This window comes from Puma concolor, chromosome D2 (genome assembly GCF_028749965.1).
Source record: "Puma concolor isolate L17-30 chromosome D2, mPumCon1.1.hap2, whole genome shotgun sequence".
NCBI lineage: Eukaryota > Metazoa > Chordata > Mammalia > Carnivora > Felidae > Puma > Puma concolor.
Genome location: NC_141677.1, coordinates 40439356 through 40454842, shown reverse-complemented (window position 1 = coordinate 40454842; position 15487 = coordinate 40439356). Strand labels below are relative to the sequence as shown.

Sequence of the window (15487 nt, the reverse complement as noted above, 5' to 3'; positions counted from 1 at the left end):
TACAGACCTTAAGTATTTGCTGAACACTGATTCTGATTTTGATCCTATTAGGGCTCTGGGTCTCTCCTTGAGATGAAGCCATTTCACAAGTCTGTGTGTTACAGAGAGCAGTGCAAAATAAATGTTGCCTACAGACAGGCAAACTATTCCTGTTATAGGTTCAATTCTCCATCTCCGTGTGGAAGAAGCCGGTCTCACCTCCACCTGTGCATTCTTGCGGATATTCCAGACCCATGTCTGTTCTTTGGACTGGGTGTCACCTCTTACTGGTTCCCTCCTTAATCGTGAGTGAAATAAAATCTTCAGCACATGCTCACTTTACATCTGTATGAAAGTCACGATTTTACCTTTTTCTGAAAAGTATCTTTTAACACTTGCTATTACCTGTTAGCAGAACAGGAAGTTTCCATGAAAGGCAGACCCCACCACTGAGACTCTCAGGGTCCCTGTCCCCTTGCAGTTAATTACGAATTAAAATGCGTAGGTGGACGGATGAAAGCCTCCGCACTCGGTGCGTTCGGGGTTCGGGAACCGGGGGTGACACCGGGGAAGCCTCGGTCTGCGGGTCTGAGATGGACTGCCGCGAATACCCGGGCCAGGGAGCGGTGGCCCCGGGGTGGGGGTGGGGGTGGGGGGCAGCCCTCGCCCCTCCCGCCCTCCTGCGCGCGGGCCCCCGGGAGCCGCCGGGAAGGGGGGCGGCGGCCCCCGGCTGGGGTGGCGCCCGGGCTGGCACGCCGGCCCCTCCGCCCGCGGGGTCTCTGGAGGGGGCGGGTCGCGCGAGCCGGAGAGCCCGGAGCCGCCCAGGAATCTTGGCTCGGGCTGCGAGCATTTCCTGCGGGCGGGCCGACGCGGGCCCGGGGGCGCGGCGGCGGGCAGACTCCGCGCTGCGCTCGGCCGGCCGGCAGCATGCGGCCCCTGCTCTGCGCGCTGGCCGGGCTCGCCCTGCTCCGCGCCGCCGGTGAGTGGGGTCGGGCCGGGTGGGACCGAGGGGACGGAGAGCGGAGAGATGGATAAAGGGGGGACCTCCCGGGAAGGGGGGGGGGTGTGAAAAGAGACGTGAGAGAGAGCGCCCGAAAGAGGAAGGCTGGAGAGACCCGACGCCCCGCAGGAGAGATAGGAGACAGGCATCGCAGGGCGGGGAGGTCAAGTCTGCAGGGAGGGCACACATCCCCCCAGCGCCCCCCGCCGCCTTCCGGGCCAGCTGCATCCCGAGGGCCTGTGGAGGCGCCCGGGCTGGGCTTACGGGCAGGGCACTCCCTTGGAAGCTGAGTTCCGGCAGACGACGACCCAGGCTTGGCCCAGCAGAGCCAGCGGGCGGACAGGCGGCCCCAGGAGAAAGGCCACGACTTCACCTGCCATCTGGCCGGCCGAGGGCTCTGCGGCGTGGGAGAGGAGGCCAGTGTCTCTGCTTCCAGAGATCTCCCCTGAGGCCCCGAGCTGCCTTGGGTGGGGGTGTTGGGGTGCGGGAGGGAGAGGCCCCCGGGTGCTCCCTCCACAGGCTGGGGGAGCTCCACAGGCTGCTGCTCCCAGCGGGGCAGGTGAGGGGAAGGCTCGGCTCTCACAGCGGTGCCATGGCAGAGGCCTCACCAAGTACCCAGGCCTCCTGCCCCCTCAGGCAGACCCTTGCCCCCACCAGGCGGCTTGCCCGTCAGCCTGGAGCCAGTGCAGGTGAATCGCCTAAGTGAAGTACCCTGAGCTACGATGGGAGCCTCCCACGCCAGTGCCTTTCAGGGCACAGCCAGCTGTGGGTGTGAGCACCCAGGGGCAGGGTGGAGGCCTGTGCTGATCCTGGGCAGCCCCCCCCCCACCCCCCCGAGTAAGTTGGGTCGGCTGCCTTATCTCTGTGAGCCTGTTTCCTCCTCTGTAAGGTGGGGAGAAAGAATGACACCCACCCTGCGGAGACTGAATGAAGTCCCCAGCACGTAATTCAACACACACGGGCTCCCTCCCTCATCCCCTCAGCTCCACTGATCTCTCTGAGCCTCAGTTTCCCCACCTATTAATGAAGGAGGACCAACAACTGCCTCCTCAAGGGCTGTATGACGAGTGGCTGGGACTGTGCTCGGCACAGAGCCCATAGAGCAAGGCCTTCTTTCCCCCCTTCCTCCCCCGCTGCTCCTGGAGCCCCCCCCCCCCCAGGAGCCGAGGGCACAAAGCCGAGTCTGTGCTCCCCCAGAGGGAGGATCTGGCTGCCGCCCACAACTGGCCGACTTTATTGTGGCCCCTGCAGTCATGACCAGTATATGCGCTTTAATTTAAAACCGTTCTTAAACATTCTTTCTGATTATGCTTGCTTATTGCTACGGATGTTTTAAAAAGGGGGAAAATATAAATGTATGAATGTAATCCCACACCGCGTTCGCACAGTGTTGTGTATAATCTTTCAGACTTCAGACAATTTACCATTGTGTTTCTTAACGTTTGACTATGAAATATCTTGGATGCAAAGGCAGAGCAGTGCGGCAAACCCCGGTGTTCCTGCCATCCTGCTTCGGCGAGTATTGGCCTGTCTTGTTTCCTCTATCACCCCACATTCTGTCCCCTCCCTCCAATAGTTTTAAAGGAAATTCCGGGCACCATATATTTTCATCCGTAAATATTTCCTTCGGTATCTCTAAAAGATAAGTAATCTTGTTCTTTTTAAGTTTCATTTATTTAATCTGCATACCCAGTGTGGGGCTTGAACTCATGACTCCAAGATCAATGTCAATATGGGGCGCCTGGGTAGCTCAGCCGGTTAAGCGTCTGACTTTGGCTCAGGTCATGATCTCACAGTTTGTGAATTCAAGTCCCGAATTGGGCTCAGAGCGTGGAACCTGCTTCAGATTCTGTGTCTCCCGCTCTCTCTGCCCCTCGCCTGCTCATGCTCTGTCTCTCTCTCCTTCAAAAATAAATAAATACACATTAAAAAAATTGTTTAAATTCATATGCACTCTCAGCTGAGCCAGCCAGGCACCCCAAAGATAAGTAATATTTTAATAAACACAACTGCAATACCATTATCACACCCTAAAAAGGGATGAAAATTTCTTAATATCATCAAATGTCCACATCCCCCATTGTGTCATGTTTACATTTGGTTTTGTTTTGTCCAAATAAGGTGCACATGTTGCTTTTGGCGGACATGTCAGTTATGTTTCCTTTAACACGTGAGGTCTCTTCCCCGCTTTTCCTTAAGATGTATTTGTGGACGCAGCTGGGTTGTTTTGTCCTATAAAGTTTTTCCACATTTAGATTTTAGCTGATTGCATCTGCTGCGAGTCATTTAAATGTTCTTAGTCATTTCTTAGACTTAGAAATCTTAGTCATTTCTACTAATTCATGCGAATTGTCTCATGCTTTTCAGTTGCGGTACTGGGATTTTTCATATTGACCTACAAAAGCTCTTTATGTATTGACTGAAGCAAACTTCTTGGAATACTGATAAGAGCCCTTTTTCAAAATTAAGTTTTCTGTTGAGTTCCTTTCCTGTTTTCCTATCAGAGACATCTAAACTCCTAGAGCCCGGTTCTTTTACCAATTGTCACCCATGCCTTGGAGCCCTTTGGGCATTCTCTCATTGTCCGCCCCTGCTCCAGATCCCCGTGGACTGGACATCTGTCTTCCACTGGAATTCTGCTTTCTGCTTCAAGTGAAGGAAGAAGATACTGAAGGACTGTCGTGAGGGTCACAGCATTTCTTCCTACAAAGGTGGATATCGTGGGAGTGAACCAGTCAAAGACATTTCGATCCCAAGCACATATTTGGGCTCTTATGGGGCCCCAGACAGCTGTAAAGGTCATGCGAACAGGTCCTCTTTGCCCCATACCTGTCCAACCCCTCATTTTGTAACTGTGTTCAAGTGTGTTTGCTTGCCGAATGATAGGCGAGTTGAGAAGCAAGACGTTGGTGTAGGAAAGTGACTTTATTTGGAAAGCCAGCCAACTGAGGACATGGTGAACTATTGTCCCAAAGAACCATCTCTCAGAGCATGTGAGTCGGGCTTGTTCTATGTTAGGAAGAGGGGCAAGGGAGTCAAAAGATGACTGATACCTGTAGACATTGAAAACAGTCGTGTAACTTCATGCCCTTGGTCAGTTGATCTTTGTGTGTAGGAATCTGGTGCTGTCGTTCCTGTAAATCTTAAACATAGCATAGTCATTTCTGTATGTACTTCTGTATCTCCTCCAATGAGGCAGGTTTCAGGTAAGAAGGCGGTTTTTGCAAATCTCAGTTGTAAGCAGAATTCCTTCCGTGATTACCGTGCCTGTGTGTGGGGCTAAGCAACGTTTCTAAGCTACAGGTTACAGTGGCAAGGGAAATAAAAGCAATATGGAGTCAGGCATGCTAAGTTTCTCCCTGTTACCCTTTACAGAGGAGGCAGCTGAGGCCCCGAGAGGGGAGGCCCTTAACTTACACAAGGTCACATGACTGCCAGTGCATGGTCTAGACTGTGTCGGGCAGGTAGGATTCAAATCCTCTCCCTACCACCTACTAGCTATGTAATCTTGGTCATGTTACGCAATCTCTTCGATCTTTAGTTTTCTGATTTGTAAAAACGTGACGTAAGCGTCAAATGGGATAATGTACGTAAGCGCTCAGCAGAGAGCTTGGCGCACAATGAGTGATCGCTAATTGATGGGAGCTTCCCGTGTAGAGTATGGCTATGCCTATTGAAAAGGCGAAGGACCCAGGAATCCAGTGAGTGGGACTGGCTTGTAAGAGAGCCAGAGAGCCGAGTCAGCACCGAGCCCTCCTGTGTCCTTGTTGGAGAAGCCCCTCCCCAGCATCCCTTGGACCCCTGCATAGGTTTATCCCTAGAGCAGATGCCTCTCCATCCTGAGAACTGGTCTGTGTGACCCAGCAGAGAGGCAGAGCCCTGGCAGCTTCCTCTGCCTTCTTCCATCTTCAGCTCCCCTGGTAGATGCCCTACACGCCATTGGCACAGCACTTGGCAGTTCCAAGGCATCTTCAAGGGCAGGGGTCCCTTTAATCAACACAGCAGTCCTGCCAAGTAGACCTGGCAGGACAGCTCCCTCACCGTCTGAAAGAGAGGCAAAGAGCGTCCTCAGTAAGTCTCGGAGGTGGGGCTGCGTCTCTGACTCCCAGCCATGTGTGCTTTTCACGGTGCACGGAGAGAGGTTTATTCTGGATGGCTTCTTACACCTTCTCTGGCTTGTGGGGCTTTTGGAGTGTGCTAGTACATTATGACCCCGCGGACTAAAAGAGCATGGTATTCCAAGATAGAAGGAATCAGGGTTCCCATATGGCTCGGGGAGCAGAGCTCTCTGCCAGCCCTGACCACAAGCCAATCTACCTCTGAACTCACATATGAGAAAACGAATAAATACATGTGAAGCCGAGGGGGGAAGGGGGCTTTTTTATGGTAGCCTAGCTTACTTACTGCAACCAGATACTGAATGTACTGGAAATGACATTGAAGTGTTCTCAGAGTGATCAACAAGACTCAGACCCCCATTTGGAAAATGACCAGAGACCTGGGGAGATGGGAGGGCGTGTCTCCCCCAAGAATGTGCCTCAGAATCTGAGCTCTTTCTTGGGGGGCTCAAGGGTCTCTCTCCTGGCTCAGCCAGAGCAGTTCCTCATACTGGAATTCTTCATATACTTGTTTGAAAATAGTATTCTTCTGCTTAAAAAAAAATTTTTTTTAAACCGCTGGTGGTTTTAAATGAAGCACCAATTTTAATACGAATATTAAATGTGGTAAATTTTATTCTATTATAGTGAGTGCGGTCGAACACAATTAACCCCTAACTGATGGATGTTGCTGGTCAAAGCAGAGTGTGTCTTTGATGATTCAGAAGGCACAGCAATCTTCAGGGTCTCCTCTGGGAAATTATGCGTCATCCCAGAAATCATTGGAGCTGTGCACGCTTTCTTGGTGTTTGAGTCCCAGATACAAGAGGTCCCCTATGCCTGTAAGTAAGAGGGGCCATACTTCCTGCCTCAGAGGATGGGGACCCGGTGGCCATGTCTCTTTAACTGAAGAAGTTAGCCCAGCACCTCCGCTGGGCCTCTGGCCTCCCCGACAGCCTGTTCTCACCAGCCCACTGTGTTCCACCCATGGCCGCCATCCAGGGTGCGCATAGGCCCTGAGTGGGAGCCAGGCCAGGGAAAACAGCCCGGCGTCCAAGAAGGTCCATTTCCCAACTGGCCGGGCAGGGAGGGCGGGAACAGAGGAAGGAAGGGAACATGGAGACCCACAGCCTTGGCTCCTCCAGCATGCTCATGGTAACCCTTCAGCCTTCCCCACTCCTGACTGTCCCAACAACCCCGTGGGGCAGGCATTATCCTGAGCCCCTTTCTACTGACGAGGAAGCTCAAAGACATGGCAGACGCCCAGCTCTTGTCTCGCTGGAGCTTCTGATCCAAGAAGCAACTTGTCCTTGACTCATGCCGGTTTTGTCCTGGTAGCTAATTTTTGAGGCCTCTCAGCAGGCTGTGAGAGACAAAGCGGCTTCCCCCATGAGCCAGATGGGGGTGGCGGTGCGTCAGGCCTCCCTCCCCACCCCGAGTTAGCAAGGAGACAGCAGAGACTCAGGGAGGAGAGGAAAGCTTCCCACAGGCCCGCACCAACTCGTGGCGGAGGGGGGTGAGAACGGGCCTCTCCGGTGTGTTTGGGGCCCTTGTGCAGTGAGGTCAGTGCCAAGTTAGGGACCCACATGGGGGAGGGAGCAGCTGGACAGGCCCCGAGGCAGCTTTCTCTCTCAGATGAGCTCGTAGGGAGGCCTGGATGAGCTCACGGACAGTTGTGCAGCGGAGCCCAGGGCACAGCTCTGTCCAGATGTGAGGGATTAGTGCTGTGTGATGTGGAAAGCAACCTCAGCCAATCCTTTCCCCTGGAGGGCTTTTGGAGCCAAATTAGACCTCATTGCAGACTCGTACAAAACAGGATGTTTTAGGCCGGCGGAGGGGAGTAGATTCATGTTGTTCAGGACTTACAGGGCTGGCGGACCCTCACACTTGGCCAGCCAGGTCAGACTGTTTCCTCCTGGCCCAAGCTGGGGCTGGGAGAGGGCAGGCCGGGCTCCGGGGAGAGGCTTGGCCAGAGGCTCATGGGCGGAGCCCACAGTGGCTGTGTGTGGACACAGATCCACACTGGACAGACCCCCTTTTCACGGACAGTCCTCCCTGGGGGTGAAAGCGACTCTTCTTGCCCCCCAGGAAACCCTTCCTCTCTAGACTGGGCTCTGGAGAGCTGAGTTCTTTCCGCTGAGACAGATGAGTCAAACTTTCTAGTCCCTTCACCATGGCCGCTTCTAGATCTGCTTCTGCCTATCAAAGGCCCAGAACAGAGCACAACCATCCAGGTGGGGTCCCTCAGACCACCCCCTCCCTCTTCCTGAGCCTTTCCTGTCCGCGTATGCGGCCCGCGACAGCTTCTGCTTTTAGCTAACAACCCTATCAGACAACTGGCCTTTATTATGGAAAATTTCAAACCATATATACAAGAGCAGAGAGGGTAGTGGGAAGAACTCCAATGTCCCCGTCACACAGTTTCAACAATTATCAATTTCGGCCAATCTGGTTTGGCCACCCATGCCCCCGCCCACTCCCAGGCCTGGATTACTTTGAAGAGAATCCAAGATATCATAACACTTCATCTCTAAAGATTTCAGTATGGATCTCTAAAAGACGCCCTTTTAAGAACATAACCAGTCCTCACTTGAGCCGCACATATACTAGAAAAAAATAACCGAAGTACCATTGTAATGTCAACCCCCCTCCCCAAAGTCAACAAGACCATTGTTTTTAAAAAAATTTTTTTTTTAATGTTTATTTTTGAGAGACAGAGAGAGCGCGAGCAGGGGAGGGGAAGAGAGAGACGGAGACACAGATTCTGAAGCAGGCTCCAGGCTCTGAGCTGTCAGCACAGAGCCCAACGCGGGGCTCCAACCCACAAAGTACGAGATCATGACCTGAGCCGAAGTCAAACGCTGAACCAGCCGACTCCCCTGGCGCCCCAAGGCCATTGTCTTTTGAAGAGGCTTTTCTAAGTTCAGTGGAGGGAACTAATGGAAAATACAGAAACAAATTGTTCTCCGTGAAAGATGCTCAGGGTGGAAGGGAGTTTTGTCTCTGCTGTTAGTTCTTACCCCTAAGTGGAAGAGCTGGGATCCAGAGAGAGTTGGGACAGGAAAGTCTCAGGACGGGAAGCCTCTGGCAGAGATCCAGAAGGCCAGCTTGCTGCGGTGAGATCAGGAGAAGGGTGCTAGGGGTCCAGTCATTTGCTAACCATGTGACCTTGGGCAGGTCACTCAACCTCTCAGAGTTACACATTCATCACCAGCAAGATGGCTCACCATCTCTGTCCTCACCTTGAGAACTGTCAACCTTCTGGGCGACTCTGTATGTCCCCTTGGGCCATCCAGCCAACACCTGGGTCTCACGGTTACAACAGTTTTGCACCTAGACAGATCAAGTCCAATAACTCTTTGTCCCCACTGTGCCTCAGATGCCCACGTCTATGGCCGCAACCTTGATATTGCCACTAGGAAGCTGCTTCACCTCTCAGAGCTGAAGCTGCAATATCTTTTGCCACTCATTCGTTCCGTTACTGCCATCACCCTTCAGCCCCTCCGTTTCTCCCAATTTATCGGCCCTCTTCTTGGCCTCTCTCCTTCCTTATTCAAGCTAGACTCCAGAGCTCATCCCCTTAAATGCTTGCTGGTCAAATCCTCAGTCCTTTGCTCGCTTGCTCTCCCCCATACTCTCTCTGCAGACTCCCAGCTTCCGCTCCATCCAGCCACCTGTCCTGGCCACTCCCAGCCTGTCAGGTGGCACACTGTGGGTCTGGGGTTTCCAGAGTTCTTCCCTGAGTCGCGTCCTTCTCCACGGCCCTCCTCATTCTCCTCATCTCCTTTTGAAGTCCTCTGTATATTTGAGCCCCCTCCCCAGTGGTCTGCTGATAAAGTGGCTCGCAAAAACAGACACAAACCGAAACAGGACATTTGCTGGTTTCCATGATGTAAGTGCTCTCACTGCGCCTCCCGTTTCAGTGGCTGTGTTCAACAACCCCCCTTACGGAATCCCTGAAAACTTCACAACTAGCTTCCTCTTTCACAAGCCAACGTGTATTACCAGCAGATGATTCCCCTCTTGCTTTACAGAGTGAACAGAGGCCAGCAGGTGAGAACTCACGCAACTTCTTGGCCCTTGGAGTAGAGGTCTGCTGGGCCCCCTGTCCTCTGCTCAGTTCTTTTTTTTCTTTTCTTTTTCCTTTTTTTTACTAATTTATTTATTTATTCTTACAATTTACACCCAAGTTAGTTAGCATATAGTGCAACAATGATTTCAGGAGTAGATTCCTTAGTGCCCCTTACCCATTTAGCCCATCCTCCCTCCCACAACCCCTCCAACAGCCCTCAGTTTGTTTTCTGTATTTAAGAGTCTCTTATGTTTTGGCCCCCTCCCTGTTTTTTTTTTTTTTATTCATTTTAATTTTTATTTTTTGAGAGAGAGAGAGAGAGAGAGCGCACAAATGGGGTAGGAGCAGAAGCGGGGGGGGGGATACAGAATCCAAAGCAGGCTCCAGGCTCTGAGCTGTCAGCACAGAGCTCAACATGGGGCTCGAACTCATGAACGATGAGATCATGACCTGAGCTGAAGTTGGACACCTAACCGACTGAGCCACCCAGGCGCCCCTAAATCTTTTTTTAAATTTAGTGATTTATTTTTGAAAGAGAGAGAGCACACGAGTGAGCGTGGGAGGGGCAGAGAGAAAGGGAGAGAGAGAATCCCAAGCAGCTCAAAGCCGGGAGACCGAAGAAGGGCTCGAACTCACAAACTGTGAGATCATGACCCGAGGGGAAACACGAACACAAACACAAATATGGAAGCAAATAAGCCCAGAACCGTGAGAGGAACCTTGACTGTGGACCCTGGGTGGATGTTTCTCATTGAAGTTCTGGGCTTGAGAAGCTCTGTGGGACAGCTTCCAAGGGACCTGCACTTCCTGCCGTGCTCCCTCTCAGCCCGGTGTGGTGGGCGAGCACGCCCGGAACTGAGACTGCTATGTCTCCTTTACTTCCGGAAACTAAGTTGACGTGAGAGAATCAAACCCCTCACTTGAATTATTTTGACTTAATATGTTCCTGAGACTTTAACTTTGTCATTTCTGGCTGCTCCCATCATTCAATTTAGATCATTAATATAAATTAGTATATGCCTTTCACCTTTCTGTGAGAATCCCAGATGTGAAAGCCTGAGTGACTCTTTCTTTATTTTGAACCGTGAGTTCCATTTCCAGCCCCTCACAGATGGGCCCCTCCTGTCTCACGATGTTTCTTTCTTTCCGATGACACTCGGGCCCTGGCGTTTCCTCAGGTGCTCATTTTCAGCCTTCCTTGGGTAGCCTAGAAGAGTTTGCTGCAGTCACTCTCATACATCTTGCCTAGCTTATTTTTGCCAAATCTGATCACTTATGTATTTAAAACTTCTGAATAATATACATATATCACCAATCTGCAATAGTCCTGATTCAAAAAAAAAAAGTTCTTCATTCATTCAGTCTAATCTGCACTGAAACCCTTTTTTTAAATTTTATTTTTTTAAAATTTACACCCCAATTAGCATATAGTACAACCATGATTTCAGGAGTAGATTCCTTAGTGCCCCTTACCCATTTAGCCCATCCCCCCTCCCACACCCCCTCCAGCAACCTCAGTTTGTTCTCCATATGTATGAGTCTCTTCTGTTTTGTCCCGCTCCCTGTTTTTATATTATTTTTGTTTCCCTTCCCTTATTTTTGTTTTGTCTCTTACAGTCCTCGTATGAGTGAAGTCATATGATTTTTGTCTTTCTCTGGCTGACTAATTTCACTTAGCATAGTACCCTCCAGTTCCATCCACGTAGTTGTAAATGGCAAGATTTCATTCTTTTTGATTGCCGAGTAATACTCCATTGTAGATATATGCCACATCTTCTTTATCCATTCATCCACCGATGGACATTTGGGCTCTTTCCATACTTCGGCTATTGTGGATAGTGCTGCTGCTATAAACACGGGGGTGCATGTGTCCCTTTGAAACAGCACACCTGTATCCCTTGGATAGATACCTAGTAGTGCAATTGCTGGGTCGTAGGGTAGTTCTATTTTTAGTTTTTTGAGGAGCCTCCATACTGTTTTCCAGAGTGGCTGCACCAGCTTGTATTCCCAGTCCTTTGTTAAGTTCTTTCCTTCAGGCTGTAAGTGTGGTTGTTTCTTTGACTTAAAAGAACAGAAATGACAACAAGAAACATTCTGTAGACCATGTGATCTGATCTCCCTTCCTTCACAGCCAAACTTCTTGAAAAATGTTTCCCAGGGTCCAAATTTCCACCTTCCAACCTCTCTTTCCGTTCCCATCCCACAGCATCTCGGCTTGGCTTTGCCTCCACGACTCCGTGAACAGGGTCGGGGTGGAATTTAGCAGGACTTTCCTGTTGCTCTTTCAATCCTTATCTTGCTAGACTTCCCTGCTGCTTTAGGCCATGCTGACCACTTCATCCTCAGGGAAGCTCCTTGCTTCTCTTCGTTTCTGGGACAGTGGCCTTCTTCCTGAGTATCTGCATTCTCCAAGGATCCAGCCAACTCTGCTGCCTCACAGGTACCTGGGGGTCACTGACACAAAACCTGAGCTCAGAACCTTCTGGTGTGATGGCTGGTGGTGCCAGGAGGAACCAAGGGGGAACCAGCATTGGGGAGAAAAATGATGAACCAAAATCCGGACGGGTCAGACCTCAGATCTTCCATTTAACTAGCTGCGTGACGTAGGATATAGCATTTCACCCCTCTGCATCAACTGGGGATAATAAACAGGTTATTGTAAGGATTGAATGAGTTCGCACACTTGTTTAGCAGGCCATGTGGTACATAGTAAGTGCTCATCAAATGTCTGATATTAATAACTGGTCATCAATGTCAGTGTGACGACTAAAATATCTTCCCTTCATCCTCTCTATACCTACTGCCTCCCCTCATCACTTCTCATAGGAATTCCTGCAATAACTCCCTGCCTTCAAAGCCAAATCCCTCCAATCCATTCTCTGTATTTAAAAAATTCACATAGGACCGTGTGACTCTTGTGTTGAAATAAACCCCAAGATAAGCACTGCGGTTGGCTTATTAGGGCCTCTGGTTTTGTTTCCATGACCCAGTGTCCTCCCATCCACCCTGTGCTTTCCAGCCACGCCAACTCCCTGAGGGTTTGCACACGGAACCGTGCCGTCGTGTGCCTCTCTCTTTGCACACGCCGTTCTCTCTGTCTGCAGCCTTGCCTCCCTTCCTTACCTCACCTAGTTCAGGCAGCAGCTTCTTGAAGAAGCCCACCTGGGTATGGAGGTGACCATGGCCATAGAGACAAGCGAGTGATTGGGCCAGCCCCCCGGCCCCTCACACCCTGACCCACACACTGAGCCTTCCTTTGCTTCTCTGTGACTGTTTTCAGGACCCACCTCACGGAGCCCAGCGCTTTACGGGAGTCTCTAGTGTCACAGGGAATGGTGACAAGGCTTGTTTTTCCACAGCTGCTGAACCCTTCATGCCCTCCCATGGAGACCCAGCTTGGAACACAGGGTGTGACAGACACATGGCTATCCACGGCCGTTTAGACGTCATAGAGGAGGTAATCAGGGTGACTTGGGAGGACGTACAGCTTCAGGACCACCTGGCAGGCTGGCAGCTTTTTTTTTTCTTTAATTTTTTTAATGTTTGTCTATTTTTGAGAGGGAGAGAGACAGAGTGCAAGCGGGGGAGTGGCAGAGAGAGAGACACACACAGAATCTGAAGCAGGCTCTAGGCTCTGAGCCGTCAGCACAGAGCCTGTCGCGGGGCTCGGACTCACGAACCGTGAGACCACGACCCGAGCCGAAGTTGGATGCTTAACCGACTGAGCCACCCAGGCGTCCCCAGGCTGGTAGATTTATAGGGCTCAGGACAACCTTGCTTTGGAAAATCGGGAAAACCCATGCCAATTCTGCTCCCTGGCCACCATGTGAAACATCTCCCTGCCCTGTCTGGGCTCTTAGGCTGACCAGCCCTCAACAGACCCTGCCCCTGGTGGGGGGGGGGGGGTGGGGAGAGGGGCTTGCTTAAACCCAGCTAGAGATCGCCACATAATTACACAATGAGATGGTGGAAATTCGGTTACTGTGTTTTGTTACACAGCCACGGTTTGTAACCGGGGGTCTATAAACTTGTGTGGGAAAAAATTACACCTTATTTTCACAAACCTTTAACTGGAATTTAGCATTCCAATTCACTATAAATACAGGCAACACACCATAGTAGTCTTAACAGTACTGTGACTTTGTTCTCAATAGAAATCACAGATAATTTCACTCCATCATAGTTGTGAATATATCGACACATCATTTATCCTTGTCAGTATGACGTAATTACAGTCGTCGTTAGACCTGATGTTAGATCGTGTTATTTCCTAAGTTAATAAATACATACATTTTTACATCAAAGATTTAATTTTTAGCACTTGAACAGTATTTTAATGCAGTGGGAATCCTTGGAAATCTTAATATGCTTTATTTTGTTTTCAATTAAGGTATTTTTCTGAGAAGGGGGTCTGTAGGTTTCACCAGACTGCTTTTCATTCATGAAAAGGCTAGGAACCCTGAATAAAGAACATTTCAAAATCCCCCACCTGTCATTTGGCAGAATTGCCACCAGGGGGCGGGGCGACAAAAGGAATGTGAGCTCCTAGTGGTGAAGAACGGAAAGGAAAACAGGAAAAAAGGGTGGCTCCTTGTCAAACCTGTTGTGACTGGGTGAAGCGCTTATGGCCCGAGCCAGCGGCGGCCTTAGAGAACGAAGCCCTAGGATCCTGTCATCGGGGGAATGGCGAGGCCGGCAGGGGCTGAGCCTGAACGAGAAGGGCCCAAGTCCCCTGCCGCTCAGTTCTCTCGCGCCCCACTGGGCCGCCCCTTGCCCCTTAGGATGTGGCTGATGGACTTGGCTCCACCCTAGTGCCCCACTCCTGCCCCCCTGCCCCCGCCCCGCTCCCATCTCTCTCGCTCTAGACGGTGGAGAAGACGGTGGAACACCTGGAGGCAGAAGTGAAAGGCTTGCTGGGTCAGCTGGAGGAGCTGGCCTGGAACCTGCCCCCGGGGTCTTTCAGCCCCACGACCCCCGACCTCCTCGGAGAAGGTGAGCGGCTGCCTCCGGCTGGGGTGGGGGGAGGGATGGTTGCCCACCGCACGGGTGTGGCCTGGACAGGCAGGGAGAGGCCTCGGGTCAGAGTTGGGAGGGCATCACCCCCTCCCCGGCCCACCCCCAATGTTCTTTGCCCTCGCCCCCCTCTGGAGGGCGCTGCAGCCTGGCATCCGGACGGGGCTTCGGGAAGAGCTGGCACAGTTCACCGGGGTCCCACCCAGCGCCGCCAGGGGCACAGCGCTGCTGCCTCCTCCGCTGGCCATCTTCCCGCCTCAAAGCTCCTGGTCTCCTTTCAGGTCCCTTGCAGGGAACCACTCCTGTGCCACCACAGAACCCTCCGAGGGCGCGGCGGAGGGGCTGCCCCCTGCCCCTCCCCGAGCCCCGAGTTCCCTGTCACAGGAGTTGGGGGGGGGGCAGGGCCTGGGAGCGGGGCCGCGGGGGGCCTTCAGCGCTCCCGAGCCGTCCCTTCTCTTTCAGATGGCTTTGGAGCACCGGAGCCAGAGCTGCCCGGCAACTGGAAATGACACGCCCGTGGTGCAGCTTCTCTGGGCACAGAGTGGCACATGGTGGCCTGCCTTCCTCAGCTTTGTGCACAATAAAAGCTACTCCCTTGGGCCTCTGTGTCTGCTGACCGTGACCCCTATAGCCACAGCCCCTTCTCTGTCCACTCCCACGCCTTGAGGCCCACATCCTCCTGCAGGCTCAGACCTGGGGACTTCCGGCGGGCTGCTTCTGCCCGTCTTCCTTATAGGGGCAGACAGGGCAGGAGCTGGTGCGGAGGTGAGGCACCTGAGGCCCAGACCGGCAAGGGGACACAGCGGAAGGGCCCTTGAGTAGCCTCACTACTCAGAATGTGGCCATAGATGGGCGGCAGTGGGAGCCCGTCACAACCCAGACCTCCTGAATCAGAACCTACATTTCAGTGAGATCCCCAGGGGACAGGTGTGCAAATTTGTGTGCGACTTAAAACCTTTTCTATTGAGGTAAAATTCGCGCAACGTAAGTTTCAGATTTTTAACCTTGTTAAACGGTTCAAATTCAGCGGTTTCACACTGTTGTACACTCATTGCCGAACATTTTCATCACCCCCAAAAGAAACCCTGTACCTACTAGCAGTCACTTTTTTTTTTTTTTTAATTTTTTTTTCAACGTTTATTTATTTTTGGGACAGAGAGAGACAGAGCATGAACGGGCGAGGGGCAGAGAGAGAGGGAGACACAGAATCGGAAACAGGCTCCAGGCTCTGAGCCATCAGCCCAGAGCCCGACGCGGGGCTCGAACTCACGGACTGTGAGATCGTGACCTGGCTGAAGTCGGACGCTTAACCGACTGCGCCACCCA

General features: G+C 51.9%; 1 protein-coding gene and 1 long non-coding RNA gene across 2 annotated transcripts; one reads left to right on the top strand and one right to left on the bottom strand.

Annotated features, from left to right (window-relative positions):
- The first annotated feature begins 802 nt into the window (after positions 1-802).
- On the top strand, positions 803-14761 carry PLAC9 (placenta associated 9). Its single transcript, XM_086680118.1, has 4 exons — positions 803-958; positions 12508-12605; positions 14014-14140; positions 14624-14761. The coding sequence occupies exons 1-4, from the start codon at positions 907-909 to the stop codon at positions 14668-14670; spliced, it is 324 nt and encodes a 107-aa protein (XP_086536244.1). The 5' UTR covers positions 803-906; the 3' UTR covers positions 14671-14761.
- LOC147576017 (uncharacterized) lies at positions 3305-5158 on the bottom strand. Its single transcript, XR_015241674.1, has 3 exons — positions 5021-5158; positions 3856-4121; positions 3305-3682 (listed from the first exon to the last, which is right to left on the bottom strand). It is a non-coding gene; the product is annotated as an uncharacterized LOC147576017 (long non-coding RNA).
- Positions 14762-15487: the final 726 nt, after the last annotated feature.